General features: G+C 37.7%; 6 protein-coding genes across 7 annotated transcripts; 3 read left to right on the forward strand and 3 right to left on the reverse strand.

The window, feature by feature from the left end:
* Positions 1 to 15: 15 nt before the first annotated feature.
* On the reverse strand, positions 16 to 3,147 carry LOC110853493. The gene is made up of 5 exons (XM_022101759.2): positions 2,963 to 3,147; positions 1,642 to 2,856; positions 1,349 to 1,532; positions 775 to 1,275; positions 16 to 685 (listed from the first exon to the last, which is right to left on the reverse strand). Exons 2-5 carry the CDS (start codon positions 2,847 to 2,849, stop codon positions 401 to 403), a joined length of 2,178 nt encoding a protein of 725 aa, XP_021957451.1. The 5' UTR covers positions 2,850 to 2,856; positions 2,963 to 3,147; the 3' UTR covers positions 16 to 400.
* Positions 3,148 to 3,251: 104 nt separating this feature from the next.
* On the reverse strand, positions 3,252 to 5,097 carry LOC110853446 (phospholipase A2 A2-actitoxin-Ucs2a). The gene is made up of 3 exons (XM_022101716.2): positions 3,967 to 5,097; positions 3,795 to 3,836; positions 3,252 to 3,496 (listed from the first exon to the last, which is right to left on the reverse strand). The coding sequence occupies exons 1-3, from the start codon at positions 4,266 to 4,268 to the stop codon at positions 3,328 to 3,330; spliced, it is 513 nt and encodes a 170-aa protein (XP_021957408.1). The 5' UTR covers positions 4,269 to 5,097; the 3' UTR covers positions 3,252 to 3,327.
* Positions 5,098 to 7,391: 2,294 nt separating this feature from the next.
* Positions 7,392 to 12,839, forward strand: LOC118436376. Of its 2 annotated transcripts, XM_035854349.1 has the most exons (7): positions 7,392 to 8,005; positions 8,083 to 8,304; positions 8,364 to 8,507; positions 8,576 to 8,781; positions 8,852 to 9,011; positions 9,093 to 12,043; positions 12,119 to 12,839. In XM_035854349.1, the coding sequence occupies exons 1-6, from the start codon at positions 7,786 to 7,788 to the stop codon at positions 9,251 to 9,253; spliced, it is 1,113 nt and encodes a 370-aa protein (XP_035710242.1). In that variant the 5' UTR covers positions 7,392 to 7,785; the 3' UTR covers positions 9,254 to 12,043; positions 12,119 to 12,839. The 2 variants fall into 2 exon arrangements, with proteins under 2 accessions (XP_035710242.1, XP_035710241.1); XM_035854348.1 differs by lacking the exons at positions 7,392 to 8,005; positions 8,083 to 8,304; positions 8,364 to 8,507; positions 8,576 to 8,781; positions 8,852 to 9,011 and having other exon boundaries at positions 9,651 to 12,043.
* LOC110853305 (RPII140-upstream gene protein) lies at positions 12,695 to 14,292 on the forward strand. Its single transcript, XM_022101556.2, has 5 exons — positions 12,695 to 13,118; positions 13,184 to 13,349; positions 13,412 to 13,500; positions 13,570 to 13,703; positions 13,790 to 14,292. The coding sequence occupies exons 1-5, from the start codon at positions 12,967 to 12,969 to the stop codon at positions 14,158 to 14,160; spliced, it is 912 nt and encodes a 303-aa protein (XP_021957248.1). The 5' UTR covers positions 12,695 to 12,966; the 3' UTR covers positions 14,161 to 14,292.
* LOC110853304 (twinfilin) lies at positions 14,285 to 16,447 on the reverse strand. Its single transcript, XM_022101555.2, has 8 exons — positions 16,281 to 16,447; positions 16,092 to 16,169; positions 15,885 to 15,999; positions 15,651 to 15,813; positions 15,328 to 15,565; positions 15,109 to 15,252; positions 14,908 to 15,029; positions 14,285 to 14,843 (listed from the first exon to the last, which is right to left on the reverse strand). Exons 1-8 carry the CDS (start codon positions 16,303 to 16,305, stop codon positions 14,667 to 14,669), a joined length of 1,062 nt encoding a protein of 353 aa, XP_021957247.1. The 5' UTR covers positions 16,306 to 16,447; the 3' UTR covers positions 14,285 to 14,666.
* Positions 16,448 to 16,480: 33 nt separating this feature from the next.
* Positions 16,481 to 18,103, forward strand: LOC110852848. Its single transcript, XM_022100972.2, has 5 exons — positions 16,481 to 16,814; positions 16,881 to 17,113; positions 17,184 to 17,475; positions 17,547 to 17,770; positions 17,854 to 18,103. Exons 1-5 carry the CDS (start codon positions 16,694 to 16,696, stop codon positions 18,028 to 18,030), a joined length of 1,047 nt encoding a protein of 348 aa, XP_021956664.1. The 5' UTR covers positions 16,481 to 16,693; the 3' UTR covers positions 18,031 to 18,103.
* Positions 18,104 to 18,106: the final 3 nt, after the last annotated feature.

The following is an 18,106-nucleotide window of genomic DNA, read 5'->3' on the forward strand; positions in this document are numbered from 1 at the left end:
GCAACAAGCAACAAATACGAAAAGATTCACCAATTTTATTATATTTTTTCAGTGTCCAAATTTTAACTAATTTTTAAATACTATTTATGCCCAATTGAGGAATACCGGACTATTATTAATATACTACAGAATTTTGTAATTGCGACGACATGTGAAATAGATAAATAATAATAATTTGTTCTACAATAAATCGTATGAACCGGAAGAGAATTAAAGTGTCATTTTATGTAGGAAATCTAAATGACATACAGAAGGAAAGTTTTTTAACTTGGATTTTTTTTACAATAATTGAATGAAACCCTGGACCAAATGATAATGCAACACTTTGTAATAAATCTTATAAATATTTAAATTAACAAACTGTATTTTGAACACAAATTCAGAGAATTGTAACGAAATTTCACAAAATCTGAAGAAGATAAGCCAACATTTCTTTGATATCATCATCACTCTCCGAGTTGTCGTTAATATCTTCATAATCTTCAGATAGTTCAGGCTCGTTCTTGGCGTCTGCATCATTATCTTCCTCCGAAGCGTTCACTTCAGCTTGACTTTGTTGAAGTTCAATTTTGTCTTCACGCTCCATCTCAAGAATGTCGTCATATTCTTGGATCAGCCAACGCTTAAATGTTGCAAAGTTCAGTTTCGTATCCCACTTGTATTTGTGACAGTAGTCGTCCAAACTCTATAAGAGAACAAAATGTAGTTGATTTATCCATAATAATTAAACAATATTTAGAGATAAGTAATAGAATCAATAGAATGCAATATTACATGGATCATGGAAGTGACAAAATTCTTCTTATAAATATGAAGCAAATTTTCCAAGGCTTCTCCAAATTCCTCCGAAGCATAGAAATTGAGCACTTGCAAAAATTGTATTTTTGATTTTGCTTCATCTGGCCAAGCAGGAAAGTATGATGCAGATAAGATATCATCCAACACCCCTGTACATCGGTTCCTATAACTTGCAATCAATGCACCCAGGCCGGTTGAATAAACGTGTCCTCCTCTTGTAAGGTTTTCGGGGATTGTGGGTGTGGCTGTGGATTCAGGAAGGGAAGTTGTAAGAGCGACCCCATCTCCTTCTGCTCCTCCACCTGCCGATGATGGGTCTTCAAAAAGAGATTGTAGTGCCATCGTTTCTGTGATAGCTTTTCTCGACCCAAGCGCATTGCAGAAATATTCAATCGTAGCGATATAGTTAGTCGGATCCGAAATCATTGCCGTGCGATAGTAGGTTTCACGCGTCTTAAAATTGAGCCGGGCCTTCGACTATGAAGAAAGTCAGAAGAAACATTGGCTTTTTAGCCCATTAAAAATATTTAGTTAGTTCAACCAAACTTACGTCATCTCTACAACCGGTGAGATATTTAGCAGCGAGTAAATTAGCCTCAGGATGATTTGGGTTGCACTTAATGGCATAGCGCACGTACTCCATCGCTGTTTCACGATTTCTTCCCCTTCCAATGTAGAATTTTGCAATTTGTATTCGAAGTACGCACGAGCATGAAAAACGATTGATCAAATTTCTAAAGAAAACAAAATCAGAAACAATCATTTACAAAACGATGCTTAAATAGCTTATTCTCATCTGTTGAACTTATCTCTATCAATCACAATAGCATTCTTTCATCATACCTGCAACTCTTATCAAACTCAGGACTCAGAGATGCTGATTGTCCCTTCTTTTTGTCCGAAATCATCTGCAACAATCCCAACTTTACGAAAGGGTTTCTCGGCTCCAACCTGACCGCTTGGTTGATATAATCTTTCTCCATTTTCGATACTACGTTTGGAAAAGGACCATTAATCCTCTTTTCACGAAGCAACTGAGTCAGCTCGAGGAGCCATTCGACATCGCCAAATTCCTCGGCGGGTGGATACGCCACTTCATCCTCCCAATCCTTCCTCGGCCTCAAGAGGTGTTCCACTTTCCAGATGAGAAGGGACATTTTGTTTCTCAATGCCATCCCCCAATTCTTTCTCTCATCGAAACCCACCTTGGCCAGTGCAGGTTTCTTTCCTTCTCGATCCTTTCCACCTCCCGTCAGCAGCTCTACCTCCAAGGCGTGGATGATGTATGCGACATGCAGATACAAGGTATTCTGGCCGTCTTTTTGGCAGATTTGGGGATTACAAAGCCACTTTTTGAGTCTATCTATCGCGTCTAGTACCATTTTCATATCAGAATTGATCATGGCGAGAAGTATGACAACGATAATTTCACACATGAGCTTGGTTGGTTGGTACCGGATCAAAAGGAGGACATCGTGAACTCTAGGATCTGCCAAGTACTCCCCGCGAGAAAGCTTACCCCTTAATTTTTCAAGGACCAAGTCCCTATAATGCTTACTCACGTCGTCGACGGGGAAGAGCGTTTCCCATGAGGAAGTAGTGAACAAAGAAGAAAATTGTTTCGTAATGTCTTGATCGATGGTAAGAGTAGCAAGGATACTCCTCTCGGGTTGAGGAGGGCCAGGGCCAAGGGGGTAAGTGAAATTGTGAACGGACAGTGGTGGGGCTGGTGGGGATAGCGAGGATGATGAAGATGGCGACATGACACTCGAGGCTCTATGGCGTTGTCGCATAAAGACGGGGCCCACCAGGTCGGGTTGTTTCCAAGTGACAGTTTGTGGCATTGGTAGGGGAGGAGTAATAGTAGTTGCACTTGTACCAATTATTGGACCACTATTTCCAACGCCAATTTCACTTCCGCTAAGACTTATCCCCCTGAGTGAAGACGTATCCAAAAATCCGTCCTCGTCTTCTTCGCTGCTATCTACCAAATACTGGAGGGAGGAGGTATTGCTATTCTCCAGGATTGAGAAGGGGGACGGGTAAACCATGATGAAGCTGGATTAATCAAATTAAACGTTTAAATTAAATATTTTTTTTAAAATCAGGTCAGGAATAATGTAGGAATTAAATAAATAAAGTTGCAGTTCCCTATTCAACTCACCAAGATAATAACTACTATTGCTCAATTAAATATTTTGGGTGGAGGAAGTGGCTTTACTGTATTCGAAACTTCAAAAAACAGTACTCCACAATCCGGGAGAAATTTTAATTTGTAATTTTAAAAATTAACGAACAAAATCTGTCTGTTTCATCTGCTTCGCCGGTTGTGTGTGGTCTTGCTGCTTGATTAGTTGGATAGATGGTGGACGGTGCTATGCTGCTGTTGGTGCAATTTCATAGTGAGTGAGAACTTGAGACAGAATTTTGTGGAAATATTGAGACAAGAGAAATATGAGACAATTATTTAGTGTTCTTTATTATCAGTCAATTATTTATTGCATATCGTTCTTCATTAATTGAATAATTCTACTCTTGCCGTTCTGCTGGTGAACATTGATCCAACTTTTGAAGGCAATAAACCAACAAGATGTCGCAAATGCATGCCCGTCTTGAGCAGAAACGTTTTTCCAGGGAGCAGGACAGCGTGGGATGATATTCCGAACTCCTGGTCGCCACGGCTGGCAGGATTGAATACCTAATTAATACATAAGTATCACAATTATGTACTTATTCACGAACAAACACGACAAATTTCAAGGAATTGAAGTAGTTAAAAGTACTCGTGTTGTCTTCCATGTGTAGATAGTTGTTTGAAAATGTCATGCCATTTGTTAATTAATTATGGAAAGAGTGTCAAAAAATTTCATAGAGAAGAGAAAGTTAGCTGTGCATACATGTAAAGAATGCAAAAAATTGTCAATTGTGGCGATTCGATCAACAAGTCGATTGTCAAATACGGTAACGAATTCTGCATAAAAATAAATTTAGCATACCCATCAGTATGGGGACGACACGCCCTTGACAGCAAGTTCAGTCTGACAATCACAAAATAATTATCACCTTTAATTAAATATCTCAACTTGATAAGTTTGCATAAATTATAGAGATAAATATATAATTTTAGCCCCAAAACTGGACCAACGATAATGTGACCCTTATTCTTACCCACGGCGTGGTGCCTTCAAGTGAATAAAATGGAATTCCCTCGTCCTATAAAGTAGCTGGGAATAACAGTCGTCATGATTTTTGCAACAAGAGTCGCAGCCATCTTTCACGGAGCCGTCCCAAGCTCGGTCACCCCCCAAGCCGCACCAGTTCCCATAGTCAATAAATTTCGTGGCGGGGTGATGCGTGTGCGTCTCAATTAGCAGGCCCAGCTCCAGAACCCCACGTTTACTTAGGTGACGATTGGCCAAAATTGGGACGAAAATGAACAGAACCGATATTAATAAGACTACTGGTGACATTGTCTCAGCTCCAGGTTTCCAAACTGTGTGAAGAACTCATACTGTGCACTTGATGGAGAGTCGTTTTATGTAATAATTAGCTGTTATCTTTTTATCGGAAATGGGACTGCATAACAAATATGTGTAGTATGCATGCAGCAGGTATGTATCTATGTACGGTTAACAAACAGTGCTGGCCAAGAGTTAGTATTTGTTTAATGATGGTTAATCAAGGACAAGAAATGATGGTACACACATCCTCAATTTATCATTAGAAAAGTTACCCCATCACAAAAGAAACGGAAAAAATTGGTTCTAGAATATATAATAAGATGTGAAATGCAGCCACAAAGAATGCAGAGAAATGGACAATCTTTTGTTATATAAATAAGTAGATTTTTATGACGATGTTATATTACGGTGTGTGTGAGTTAGTATGCTATATCTGCATAAATATCATATGTATTTGTGGGATATTCATTTTTCACAAAGTGTAAAGAATTTTAATGACAGCAATTCATTACTGGCACTGGCTAGTTTATCCGTGAGAAAATTGTGGAAGAGGCTAGTTTTATAATACGTATCTGATATGTATGCATAGTGTGTGTGTGGATTATTATGGACACCGCAGCAATTTTATATCGCAATCCATCCAACGGCATTAAAAAAATTGAGGAAATTGTAGCGAAATTCGCGAAATTTGGGTTAGCAAATGTAAATAGACGGCTAAATTATTCATACAAGTTCAAGGGTACACACAAGCATGAAAAACTGGATTCAATGATGCAAACATAAAGAAACAGATCTGGCAAACTGTACAACAATTACCATTACTTTTCGTGAGCCAAATTCTTGCCGGAATACACTAATCACTTCACTCAAATTAGCGTCAATATTACAGCGTATCACATTTCATTCTATAATAAACTGACATTTCTACTACACTACTTCTGGATTGTTATAAGCATATATCATACACTATATTTATTTATATGACGGTGAGATCATCATATGAATCCAACACCTGCAAATGACGTCAAAGAATGGCTTCTTTATCCTGGCAGCCACCACAGTGTCGACCTTTTCGATACCTTTTTCGGATCACAGGGTTCCTTTTTTAGGCAAATTGAAAAATTTACGTCACCTGTTGTAACCACAAAATGTAATGTAACACAACCCCTTAACTTGATAAAGCTGGTAGCTTTAATCAATATACTCACACTGACAAATGGCCTCTTTACACGATGGTCCCTCATTCTCGGTCGAAAGACATGATGGCAAATTTCTCATCTTTTCAAGCTCTCGTTTCTTTGCGGAAGTATTTCCTTCCAGGGTGGGACCTTCGCCCCCATGTCGATAATGATACATGGTGAGTAATGGATTGCATCCTATTTACATATTTACAAACTCAACATTTTATCATTAAATCAAGGTTTCTGAAATTAAATAATTACCAGAATGCTTATGTCTCGCTGTGTAGTAGCACTCGTCATGAGTTTTGCAGCATAAGTCACACCCATCCACGTAAGACCCGTCCCCCATCCTGTCCCCTCCCAGGCCACACCAGTTCCCGTAACCCGACATTTTGTAAAATGTGTACGGCGTGTCTTGCACGACCAGGGCGATTAATTGACCCAGATTCCTCTTTGTGCGGTGATTGCTGTGACTGTGGTGGTGGTGCTTGTGGGCTTGAAATAAACCCAACACTTTGCTCGGAAATGCCGAACAGGGGAGGATGATTAATAGTGCTAGAAATACTAATTTTGCCATGTGTATTAAATAATTAGCTGATAATTTATTACGCATTTTGATTAATAAGTTAGTTTAAAAATGTTGCTTGTTATGTTCCGTTGAATGGAAGTGGCAACAAAACTTTCAAAATTACTGTCAGAGAAAGAAATGCAAGCTTTGAATGGCTGGATGAAAGCTGTATGCATATGTAAATATTGGTAGGACGTTGATCATCATTTAATAAAACAATTAGCCTTTCTTAGAAATTAGAATGCATTTCATTTATAATTTTTTATGACCATTATGTTTACAAAATATTTAATTCTGAGTCGAAAATAAGTTTGCAAAATTCATACTGGTCGTGGTCGCATATTTTGTGTCATGCAAGAAATGAATGAAAAATGCACAAAATGGTATTGTGGTATTGTGGTATAATGGTATTGAATTCCACCCACGTATTCGTTTTACGAATTGACTCACGTTTCGTGATCTTGGTAACATTTTGCATTACGCCAAGTTTTATTTCGCCACATTGTATTTTTATTGCGTGTTTTATAAATATTCAACTTCATATCTCCATTCGGTAGCATCCTTTACATCAAAGTTTTTAAGTAGCAAAGACGTTAAGTGATTAGTTGTCAGGCTCTGATCTCCAATTACCGGCCAATTTTCTTGCATCCTCCAGCTCTTACGTTCCCGTGAAATTAGCCAAGCCAATCCACAACTTATCATCCTCCCCACAAGTAAACATAATTACGAATAAATAAATGAAGAGGAACGACCCAGTCACCACACCCTCCAAAGTACCTGGTGGGACTAGAATCGTATCTCCGGAAACTCTTGCAGCGTCCAGCGTCTCCATTGAAGTGGAAAACTCAGACATCAACTTTGTCACCAACGAAGCCATTTATAATAGATTGCAAACGATTCTAGACCCCTTGACTAGAATATTTCTAAGGAGGCATCCCCTCAATGGTGAGTGAGTTAAGTTAAGTTATTAACCCACAAATTTCACGACAGTCAATGAAATCGTGTCAAATAGATAGACGATTCGACATCCTTGATGAGAATGGCGTTGGGCTCTTTGAACTTCTTGACTCTCCTGACAAAAATACCCCAGGGCGTCGCTATACTCTCAGAGACAAGGGCGACGGGGAAAATAATGGCACGCTGCTCGTCAATTTCGTCGGGGAAGTTAAATTTCTCGGGTTAAACGGGGCAAGAACAATTTACAAGAAGATATAAGATTAAGAAACTATTTTCATAGTTAACTAACAGATATTTAATTGCAGACAATTACGGCTCATTATCCAACTTGTAAACCAGGTTCGTTTTCTGATCATATTTTTGGCCGAGTTGTCCAAAAAAGGTCCCACTGCTACCCTCAAGTCGGAACCCGATCAACAAAAATTATTACTTTTGCGTCAAAGTAACGCATCCATGGTGAAAATTTTTAACAAACAAAAAAAGGCGTGATTATTGCATAAATTTTGTGCTAAGTTTGGTGTGCACTGTGAGACACGCTAAATTTGCATTAAAAAACTGTAACCTATGGTTGAAAAATTATTGCACCCAAACGTGCTGAGATATTGCGTAAAAATACCGCACCAATATCTCTTCAATACCCACATTACATGAGGCGTTAAAATCATGCAATTTATACGCAATGAATGGTGGGTGCGAAGAGACAGGCAACGCGCGAGAGTTTGAATCTAAGAGAAGCGTGGTATTTCCTTTTCTCTCCCACCCTCGCAGTCTCGTAAATTCCCTGTTAATTTAATTCCCTGTTAATTTATCTGTTGTCTCAATGTCGCCAAAAAAATATTACATAATTGAATTCCCCCCTGATAAATACAATTCAGTGCCTGTGGAGCTTGTTCCAAGTCACTGGGTTATCCCCGCAGAGAAAGTTTGTCTCTGGCCACCAAACTCTGGGCCAAGTATTAGAAATTTGATAAAAAAGGGCACTGCTATTCCTGATGTCAAGTGGGGAAGAGTTAGCTACGCCAGGATTATTGGGAATTACGGTAAATAGCTATTTAATTCAAATTGTGAGAAGTCATTCCAATTATTTTACATTTACTAACAAATATCATTATTTTAGATGATTATGAAGTTGCGACAAAAAAACTTCAAGTAGCCGAGGACACTTCCAACTTGGAAAGTGAAACAGAACCAGAAAGCAGATTAAGGAGCAAGAAGATAATTCCCGATATTCAGCCCAGCAGCACACGAGGGGATGTAACGTCTTCATCCGATGAGGAGGATAGCGACGCGAACAAAAACAGTCCTCCGTCTGGCTCACTTCTGGATAATTTGGAGCTGGGTAGGCTTATAATACTGCCACAAATATTTTATACTAATCATTATGGTGATGCTTTTTAGACCAACCATTGAGCATTCCTGAAATAATTCCCGAAACTGAAGAGCAAAGCAATCTACAAGTAGGAAATCAAGTTGAAACTGGAGACACCTCTTTTGTTGTTGTAAATTCGCAGGAGTTAAATGATTTACGGCTGTTGATTTCAAGTTAGTACAAGCAAAATAATTTTATTAAAATTGATGTATTATGTTAACGCTTTGTAATCACGTTGCAGGGACAACGCAAAGTGTGCTAACTTTGTTGGAAAAGCAGGCTGAAGACATTAAAGACATTAAGGCTTTACTGATTAATGTGAAACAAAGGCCGGATGGTAGGAAGGCTCCCAATTTCAGTGCCATTCCAAAATTACCCCTCGACAACGAGGTAGCACTGGCGGAGTTTGAATCTTGGCTCGAGGTGGATTCAAATCGCGAATTACTGGTACGATTTAATCGAGATATTTTACATGCATAATTAAACTTTAATGTTTTTTTCTTATATTTGATACTAGGTTGAATATTTGGCATTTTCAACTGCGACACAGATCGAGGCGAGCACTAGAAAAATCTTGAAAAAATTATTTACGAATGAATTTGGCAGGCGAATTAATTTTACGGGTAAAGGAAACAAGACATCGATGAAAAACCTAAAACTACTGGAAGTCGTAAAAGGTGCTAAAATATATTCTAAAATGAAGAAAATTTTCTAATTGTTGGTCTCTATTTAATGTTTAATTGGATTGCAAATTTCAGAAACCGTGCGAAACGTCTTTACAGTTGAGTCCGTTCCCGATCCCAAAAATCCCAGCGGCCGTATTCCCACCGATGATATAATTCAAACTGCAGCAATGAATTGGTTTCGTTCTTCAAAAAGTAGGTGCAACGACGACGCTCCCTCGGGAATTGCATCATAATCATGGATCGAGATGGAAAATCACCGAGAAACATTAGGCGAATAATTGCAAAACGGGTTAGAGAGAATCTCACTCGTACAAAAAACATACCTGCTATTAGTAATAATCTTGTAAATTTAGATATATGTGATTCTGTCGTTGAGGATAGCGATTCAGGTAGTAATATTAGCAATAATGATACAAGCAGTAATGTTATCTATAATAGTGACGAGCCATTAGTTTCCGATTCACTAAGCGACAATGGTGTAGTAGAAAATAATAGGAATATTTTAGATTTAACACGGGACTTGAGGGACTGGTCGCTTCGACATAACATAACGGGAGTAGCTTTAAACGATCTTCTACGCATATTTAACTTTTATCAAGAATTTAGATTTCTTCCATTGGATAGTAGGAAATTGCTTAAAAACTCAATTAAATACTCTATGAAAACTATCGGTCAGGGTCAATATGCACACTTTGATGTTATTCAAAATATAAAACGGCAAATAGATTCCAATTGTATTCTTGCTTCTGGTAGCGAAATTAAATTAAACCTTATATTTAGTTTTGATGGATTGCCCATTTCTAAGAGTAACAGTAACCAGTTTTGGCCAATTCAAGCAAAGTGTGAGCAAAGTACGTACGGCGTATTTGTCGTGGGTTTATTTTATGGCAAGACAAAACCAGAAAGTATTGACGAATACTTGATGGATTTGATAGCAGAGTTAAAAAGTTTGCGAGTTGGGATTAGTTACAATAATTTGAAAATATTTTGTAAGGTTTCAAAAATAATAGCTGATGCGCCAGCCAGGAGTTTTTTAAAGCAATGTAAAAGTCATAATGCATACAATGGATGCGAGAAATGTATAGATCCAGGTTTCTGGAAGGGACGTGTAATTTTCAGAACATTCGATAGTCCACTTAGGACAGATCAAGATTTTTATGTTCAAAAAGATAAACACCACCATGTAGGCATTTCCCCGTTTACGGAGCTTAAAATTTTGATGATTTCTTCGGTTCCTCTTGACTACATGCACCTCATTTGCTTAGGTGTGGTTATAAAACTATTAAGAAGTTGGGTAAAAGGTCCATTGCCATTTAAATTATCTTCTCGTGATATTTCAACTTTATCAAGTAAATTAGTATTATTTTCGCATAGTTGCCCTAAAGAATTTTGTCGTAAGCCGAGGTCAGTAAAAGAGTTAGATATGTGGAAAGCGACAGAGTTTAGAACTTTTCTTCTTTATACACGACCCGTCGCTTTAAAAGGATTATTGTCGCCGAAAAAGTATACACATTTTTTAAATCTTTGCGTAGCAGTCACGATTCTTATAACTACCAAGGCGCAAGCAAATAATTGGAACGATTATGCACGACAGCTTTTATTGAAGTTTGTTAAAAATGTTCCCAATTTATATGAAGAAGAGTTCTTATCATATAATATGCATTCTCTTATACATATTAGTGATGACGCTTTAAAGCATGGCCCGTTAGATTCTTTTAGTGCTTTCGATTTCGAAAATAATATGCAAGTAATAAAGCGCTCGCTACGAGCTCACTATATACCTTTTGAGCAAACTGTGAATCGCACTGCTGAGAGAGAAAATCATAAGTACCAGTCCCCTGTGAATTTAAATAGACACTGTATTATAAAATCGAACGGAAAGGATCATTGTTTTATATTAAAGGATGGGAAAGTAGTTGTTATAAGTAGTATAAGTAAAGATAAAAAACATATAAATTGTAGAAAATTCAAACACTCGGACAACTTGTTCACTTGTCCGTGTGAAAGTAAAATTTTAGGAATAATTAAAGTTAGCAAATTATCAAATAGCGTAACCATAATAGGTATTAATGATATTGATAAGAAATGTTGGTTACTCCCGTCGGATAAAATAGATGAAAACATTTGCATTCCCTTGTATAATGTAACAATATAATTTTTGTTATGAAATAAATGATTTTGATAAAAATTAATAATTCGTGTTATTTGACTGCAGTAATTGCATGGAGTTTAACTGCAAGTTTTGCATCAAATTATTCGTTTCTTTTGCGCAATATTCTACGCTATAAATTGCATTAATTTGACGGTTATTTCTACGCAATATTCTTGAGGCTAAATTGCATGAATATGACTGTCAATTCTATGCAATATTGACAGTTTATTTTACGTTAAATATCTAGTATCTTTTCACGGATTTTTGCCGGCCATCAGTTGCTGCAATTTAACTGTATGACTTTTGCGTAAAAGTGATAGCTTTTGTTGATCGGGAATGTATCATGTACTCTGCGAACGGGATTGAAGAATATTTCATCACTGACCAAAACAAGTCCTCCATTCTGTCCTTGTTTCAACGTGCTCCTGACTTTAAGTTGTATCGGTTTAGGAAGGACAGGGTAAAAATAACGGCGATGGGACAGATAAACGAGAGACGGCTCCTTATCGACGAGACGACCAGGTTGAAAGCGGGTTACCAAGGGGGGAGAAGGTCCATCGCGGCTGGTGATGGGGGTCAAGGAAAGAAAAGGGCATCGTACGTTGACACTGTTCGACTAGGAGATAATTTGAGGAGAGCAACGCTGCTAAATACGGATGAACCACAATTAGCCAAGATTGGCCGCTTATCAGTAGCATCGATAGGCAGTGCAGGGTTAGGACAGAAATCCAACAGTGCAGGTCTCGTGCTGAGGCCAAATTCTGAAGAGCCGATGAAAGAAAAAGTGACCCATGACCATTTCTGCATTGCTTTCGGGAATGAGATGGGACCAAACTTGAAAATCACTGCGATTGGGGGGCATCTTCTGCTGGTGAAGCTACATAACTATGAGTTAAAGCACTATAATAAAGACGGTGATTTTTAATGATAAGCGCATATTTTGTAGAATGATGATTTTATCCGGAGGAGAAAGAAGTGTACGAGAGTCTGCTGTTCAGTGACGCTGCTGTGTTTTTCAGTTCTACTTGTCTTGGCCATTGTTGGGATCATCGTTTATTTTACGGCTTTCTGAAAACTAAGAGCCATCCCCCAACGTCAAGAAGATAAGATCTCACCATTGTGTATAAGATCACACCACAATAATCGGCCTTGTTTCTATTTCTTCTCCCACCAGTCCCACCTTCACTCCCGGAATAATGCCACGAAAGTCCGTAGTGCTAAATATATGTTATTATTAGTATTTTCAGAGTGTGGTGACGGGCTTGTGATTCTTCAAGTGTGCGATAATAATATATTTTAATAGAATAGCGTTTTTATCTCAATATATTAAATATCTAATCCGAAATCTTCGAACGCATACATAATTTTAAACCAAGGCATCTTTATTATGGGAATTTTAAAGACTTTGGCGACCCCCTGACGATCGATAAGATCGAGGGCGTCAAATTGCATGGAAGTGGAACGTACTTGTCATGAAACTTGAGATTCTTGTTGCAGTGGGAATGGAAACCGGTCGGGTCTGTGGCAAAGCAAATCCACATGTTTCAATTTCGTCATGTAAATATTAAATAATTTTTGTATAATTTGAAACTCGAATTGTGAATTGGTTTAGTAGATACTAAGTTTCGAATAGTAATAAATTAAATGCATTAATGATAAGATTGTGATAAGAGAAACACACCGTACTTTTAAACAAACGACGAGAATCTCGTCACGAGATTGCACTTTAAAACTTTTTTTTATACAAAACTCCAGTTTTTGAGATCTTATTACGGACAGTACTCAATTTCAACTATGGGGAATAACATGTTTAAAACTGTCTTCGACCCCGTGAAGGACCCTGATATCATCTTGGTGGACAAAGATAACTTACTCTTTCTCCGTGCTAAAAAACATCGCGACGAAATGACCGGCTGGGAACGGGTACGACTTATCTTTACAAGAGAGTAAGTATTTAAATTAATCAATACTTATAGTAGTAAATAGTATTACCAATTGATATACTTTTCAGCGAATGTGGTAATATCACGCCTGAAATACATCGGATAAAGGATGCCACCCTTATTGCTCTATTTGTTGGCGGAATCATGGGTGGCATTGGGAGGTCAAGGATTGCTTACATGGACTTTTTTAGAAGGAACACGGTCACGCAGTTTGAAACCCCTTTGCAAGCCAAGGTAATTGACAATCGGATTAATTTGCATGATTTTGATGTCATTAATTCATTCATCCATGACAGAAAGCGCTACAAGACCAGGTCACCATCGGAATGGGGGCAGGAGCATGGAGAATTGGGTGGAGAATGTCTGCTTTCACTTTTGTCTACATGTTAGTTGCTATCAGTTTGATTGGAAAAGGTTGATTTTGATGGAAAGTATAATTATGTTCTTCTTTCAGGACGGGATCCACATTAATTTCCAGTTATCGTGGAAAACATGGAATAATGGATCAAGTCGTTGGGGCTGGAATGGCTGGGTTTCTGTACAAATTTAGAGACGGTCCTAAAGCCACTTTAGCTGGGACTCTTTTCGGTAATTAAATAATCCTCGAAAGCTAAATATGATTAAATAGATTAAATAAATAAACGCATTAACGTCTGACCTCTTCTTGTGTCCAGGAAGCTTGCTCGGACTCACGGCTGGAACATTCACGCTCGCAAGTATCAAATTACTCGGCATGGACATGGAAAGTGCTAATATGGAGTATTATTTAAGACTTAACAAAAAACTTGAGAATGAAAAGGAACGAATACGCCAAATGAGGGAGGCATCGGATGATGTCCCCAGCATAGAAAAAATGCATGAATTGTTTGTGGCTTCGATGAATGCGAAAAAAGAAGTAGAAGATGATGAAGAAGACGACGACGACAAAGAGAAAGATGACAAATCTTTAGAGAAAAGTCCAAATAATGTACAGCAATCTACAACATCTGAGAAAGTGGAAAGTAGAATGCAATCTATGCAGGAAAGTCATGTGAAAGTTACATGAATTAAGTTAAAGTTAGTTAGTAAATGGTGTGTTGTATTGCAAATAGTTAGATCCTAGTCAGTGAACTTTATTCTGTTTGCAATAAAATGATTTTTTGTTGATGAAGTAAATATAATTCAAGATGTACTGGAATAGTTCAAGTCCTAATTTATTTAACTTAATTCATACACCCAAAAGTACAAATAAATTATCATTCGACACTTATCTTAATTCTAAATATTTTATATCCAAGAGGAGGACTTAAAAATGTTGAAATCAGTTTAAAATCGGTTCCTAAGAAGTATTATTGCCAGATTGAACAACAATTTAACATTGATGAGCAAATTTTTTGCATGTTTTTTTTTAATAGTAATTAATTAATTAGCCCCTTTAATGGCATTTAACACAGCATTCTTCCTTATTTGCGTCGGTTTGTCTGATCATGATCAATCCGTTCTTTGGTATGACTTATGTACTACGTTACATTATTGTGATATCAGTACGTCTATAACTAATTGGATTGGACATCAATCATCCACATCCTCTCCGTCCCCAGCACCCACAGTAAGTTTGGTGATACGTTTCCCACCCCGATTCTGAGGTCCTTTTGGTTTCGCAAATTTTGGCCTGTTCAAACTTTTAGTAGGATGAAGTTCTTCTTGAAGGAAGGATTCAGTTAGTTCACTTCCGGAATCGATTTCAAGCTGGATAGAAAAATATTAAGTAGTTAAACAGTTAACGATTTACAAAGCAATTTTGTTCAGGTACCCTCTTGTCCATAGCCAATTTTAGCTGTGCCTCCATCGCAGAAAGTAACGGACCTTTACAACTCGAATAGAGCATACGTTCTTTAATGCTACAGTTATAGCCGGGCATCGAGTAGATGAATACTGCAGTTTATAAACAATTAATTATTTATCAAGTAATTCCACTTTGCGGATAATTTCAACAGGAGGGTTAAACGCTTACTGGAACTCTCGAGATAGTCGCCCTCGTGCGTGTGTGGAAACCAAAACAAATGATATCTTGCACTTGATTCCGGGACTCTTTTTCTTAATGTGTTGACATCCGTGTCCGCAGTGCTTGCTAATTCTATAACTTCCTGGTCCAATTCTGATAGTGATATTTAAAAAATAAGTCATCAATCAATATAGCCAGATATTAAACATACATACTAAGAATGCTCACCAATTTTGAGCTGTACATAATTAACTTCCTTGTTCTTAAACCGTCCAAGGGCAGAGTACGCTTTTTCCGTAAGTGGAAACATGACTCCAGTCAAGGTCTGGTGGCGACTGTCGACGCTAATGTCCGTTTTAGTTTCCGTCTTTTTCAGCTCGGCCAATTCCTCTTCTGCCATAGTTAATGGGACAGGGGCATCTTTATTTCTTTTAATCTTCAAGTACCCTTCCCATCCCGCTTCGTCCTGTGATGATATCCACAAACATTAACAGAATTTTCCGACTTGAAAATGTCAAGATTTATATAGCTTTAATACTATTACTGCGTACCATTGATGTAACGAAAACTTCTTCTTTAATTTGAGCCGCACCAAATTCCATCTTTAAAGTTGCTTTAGTCGATGCATACAGCATTTTTTGACGAACAGGACTAAGTTCTGGGGACCAGGTGAAGAGTAACCAATTGTACCCGGTATTATCCTTGCTGTCTAGTCTATATATGTAAATAGAAACAATAATTAGTTCCATTTACAAATAGTCAAATTATTAATAATTAAAAACCACCTAAACAAAATGTAACAGGGTTGACCCTCCTTCAAAACAGGTTTGATCAGAGCTTCATAATCTTTCTCCCAACTTGAATGTTTAGCTTCGGAATATTCTTCAAGGGCCAATTCCTCTGGAAAAAATTATACAACTCGTTTTAAAATTTTTTAAATGCAAAATGAACAACAATGAATTTATAATTTCTATCTAATTCTACTAACTAACCATCGATGATCCCAACTTTAACCAGGCGAATTCCTCCATCTCGACATTTCCCGAAAAAACTGCGGAGTGCTTCATTTGCTGCAAATTCATTATTATGTCATTATTATTCATTATTATGTCACGAAATTAAAACGATCAAGTATGAAATACAAATTAACCTAAAATTTACACAATCTATAGGGAAAATACCTCGAATTCCGGTTTGATGAGACATGACTTAACGACGATTTAAAGACCAAATTAAAAACTAAATTATGAACAATTAATACAACCTGTCAGAATTAAATTAGTGAAGATAAATAAATAACCACCCTGATTTTGTTTTCACTTGTAGCCCGCTGGTCGATGATCTCATTTCCGGCACCATCATCAGCCGCCTGCATGGCTAGCTAAAAGCTAACCGAACCAATTCATTCATTTGTTTGCTTGTTTATATTTTAAATTAGCAAGCTCATGAACTTTTTCGTAAATAAATTATTTATCGTGAGAAGTTCTTCATATGCTTGAAGGACATCTCGGGTGAACGAAAATTTGGCTCCAAGCGAATTATTTCATTCTCTTTAGAATCTCTTGAATTTTCAAACTCGAAACGGGAAATCGAAATGGACACGTTAAAAATCCGTGACATTAAAAGTCCAGATTGTGCAGCTATCACCAAGTTGATACGAGAATTGGGAAATCATAAGGGCGAAAGTGATGACAACCTCACTTTAACTCCAAAAGGTTTGATTTGGCATTCCACAAAATATTTTCTCATGTGACGGATAATTAATTAAATTATATATGCAGATTTGGACCGACTAGGTTTCGCTGATAAGTACGGCCCACCGGTATTTCTCGGCGTTGTCGCCGAAATCAAAGAATCTCCGGACGCCAAATCCCCCCAAATCGTTGGGGTAGCACTTTATCATGTCAAATACTCGACCTGGGAAGGAGAGGCCATGCATCTCAACACTTTTATCGTATCACAGAAGTATCAGCGACAAGGGATTGGGTCTAAAATGTTGTGCAGTTTGGCCAAGGTGAGCTATTATAATGTTTCGGTTATACATATAAATTCAGGGTCATTGCAATGATTTCCTATTCTCTCAGACAGCACAGGAAAAGAAGTATCTTCGCATTTCCCTCGAAGTAATTAAATCTAACGAATCTGGATTGAATTTCTTTACCAAACACGGTGCCATAAATCTGACCAAGGAGGAAGGCTGGCTTAACTACGACTTGGACAACGCCGCCGTTAAGAAATTGCTAGAGGTGGTAAATGAGGACAAGAGTGTTCGACTACGCCCTGCAGAACCAAAGGACTGTACCAGAATTAAAGAGATGATCCAGGAGCTGGCTGATTTTGAAAAAATGGAGGACGGTCCCAAGCTAACTGTGAAAGGTTTGAACAGAAGCATGATCTAAGCAAATGTGATAAATTAGAAACTAAAGTTGAATTTTGATTTCATATAGATTTGCAGAGGGACGGGTTTTATAAGCTACACCCGGTCTTTTATTCCTTTGTCGCCGAATTGGACGACGAGGAAACTGGAGAAGTGGAAATAATTGGGTTCAGTCTGCTATTCATATCATTCCATCCATTCCTTGGGAAACGGGTGCATCTAGAGGATATCTATGTCACACCGAAATATCGGGCAAGACGAGTGGGAGGCATGTTGTTTCAAGCCATAGCTCGGGTGAGCCTAATAAAATTCTACTTTAGTAGAAAATGTGTAATTATATAAAAATCATAATTTTTCATTATGCATTTTTCTATCAGTTTGTAGAAAAAGATGGCTATAATGGATTTTCACTCGAAGTGTTGGACTGGAATGAGAAAGCTATTCAATTTTACGACAAGTTTGGAGGTGTCAATCGTTCCATAGGGGAAAAGGGATTACAATCGTTACGATTTAAACATGGTGTTATTGCAAAGTTAGGAACAGAAAATAAATAATGGGACTAGTTTTGTAATGAAATTGGAGCAACATAATAAAGCAAATCAACCGTACATGATATTTTTTAATGAATGA

This window comes from Folsomia candida, unplaced genomic scaffold (assembly GCF_002217175.1).
Source record: "Folsomia candida strain VU population unplaced genomic scaffold, ASM221717v1 Fcan01_Sc008, whole genome shotgun sequence".
Taxonomy (NCBI): domain Eukaryota; kingdom Metazoa; phylum Arthropoda; class Collembola; order Entomobryomorpha; family Isotomidae; genus Folsomia; species Folsomia candida.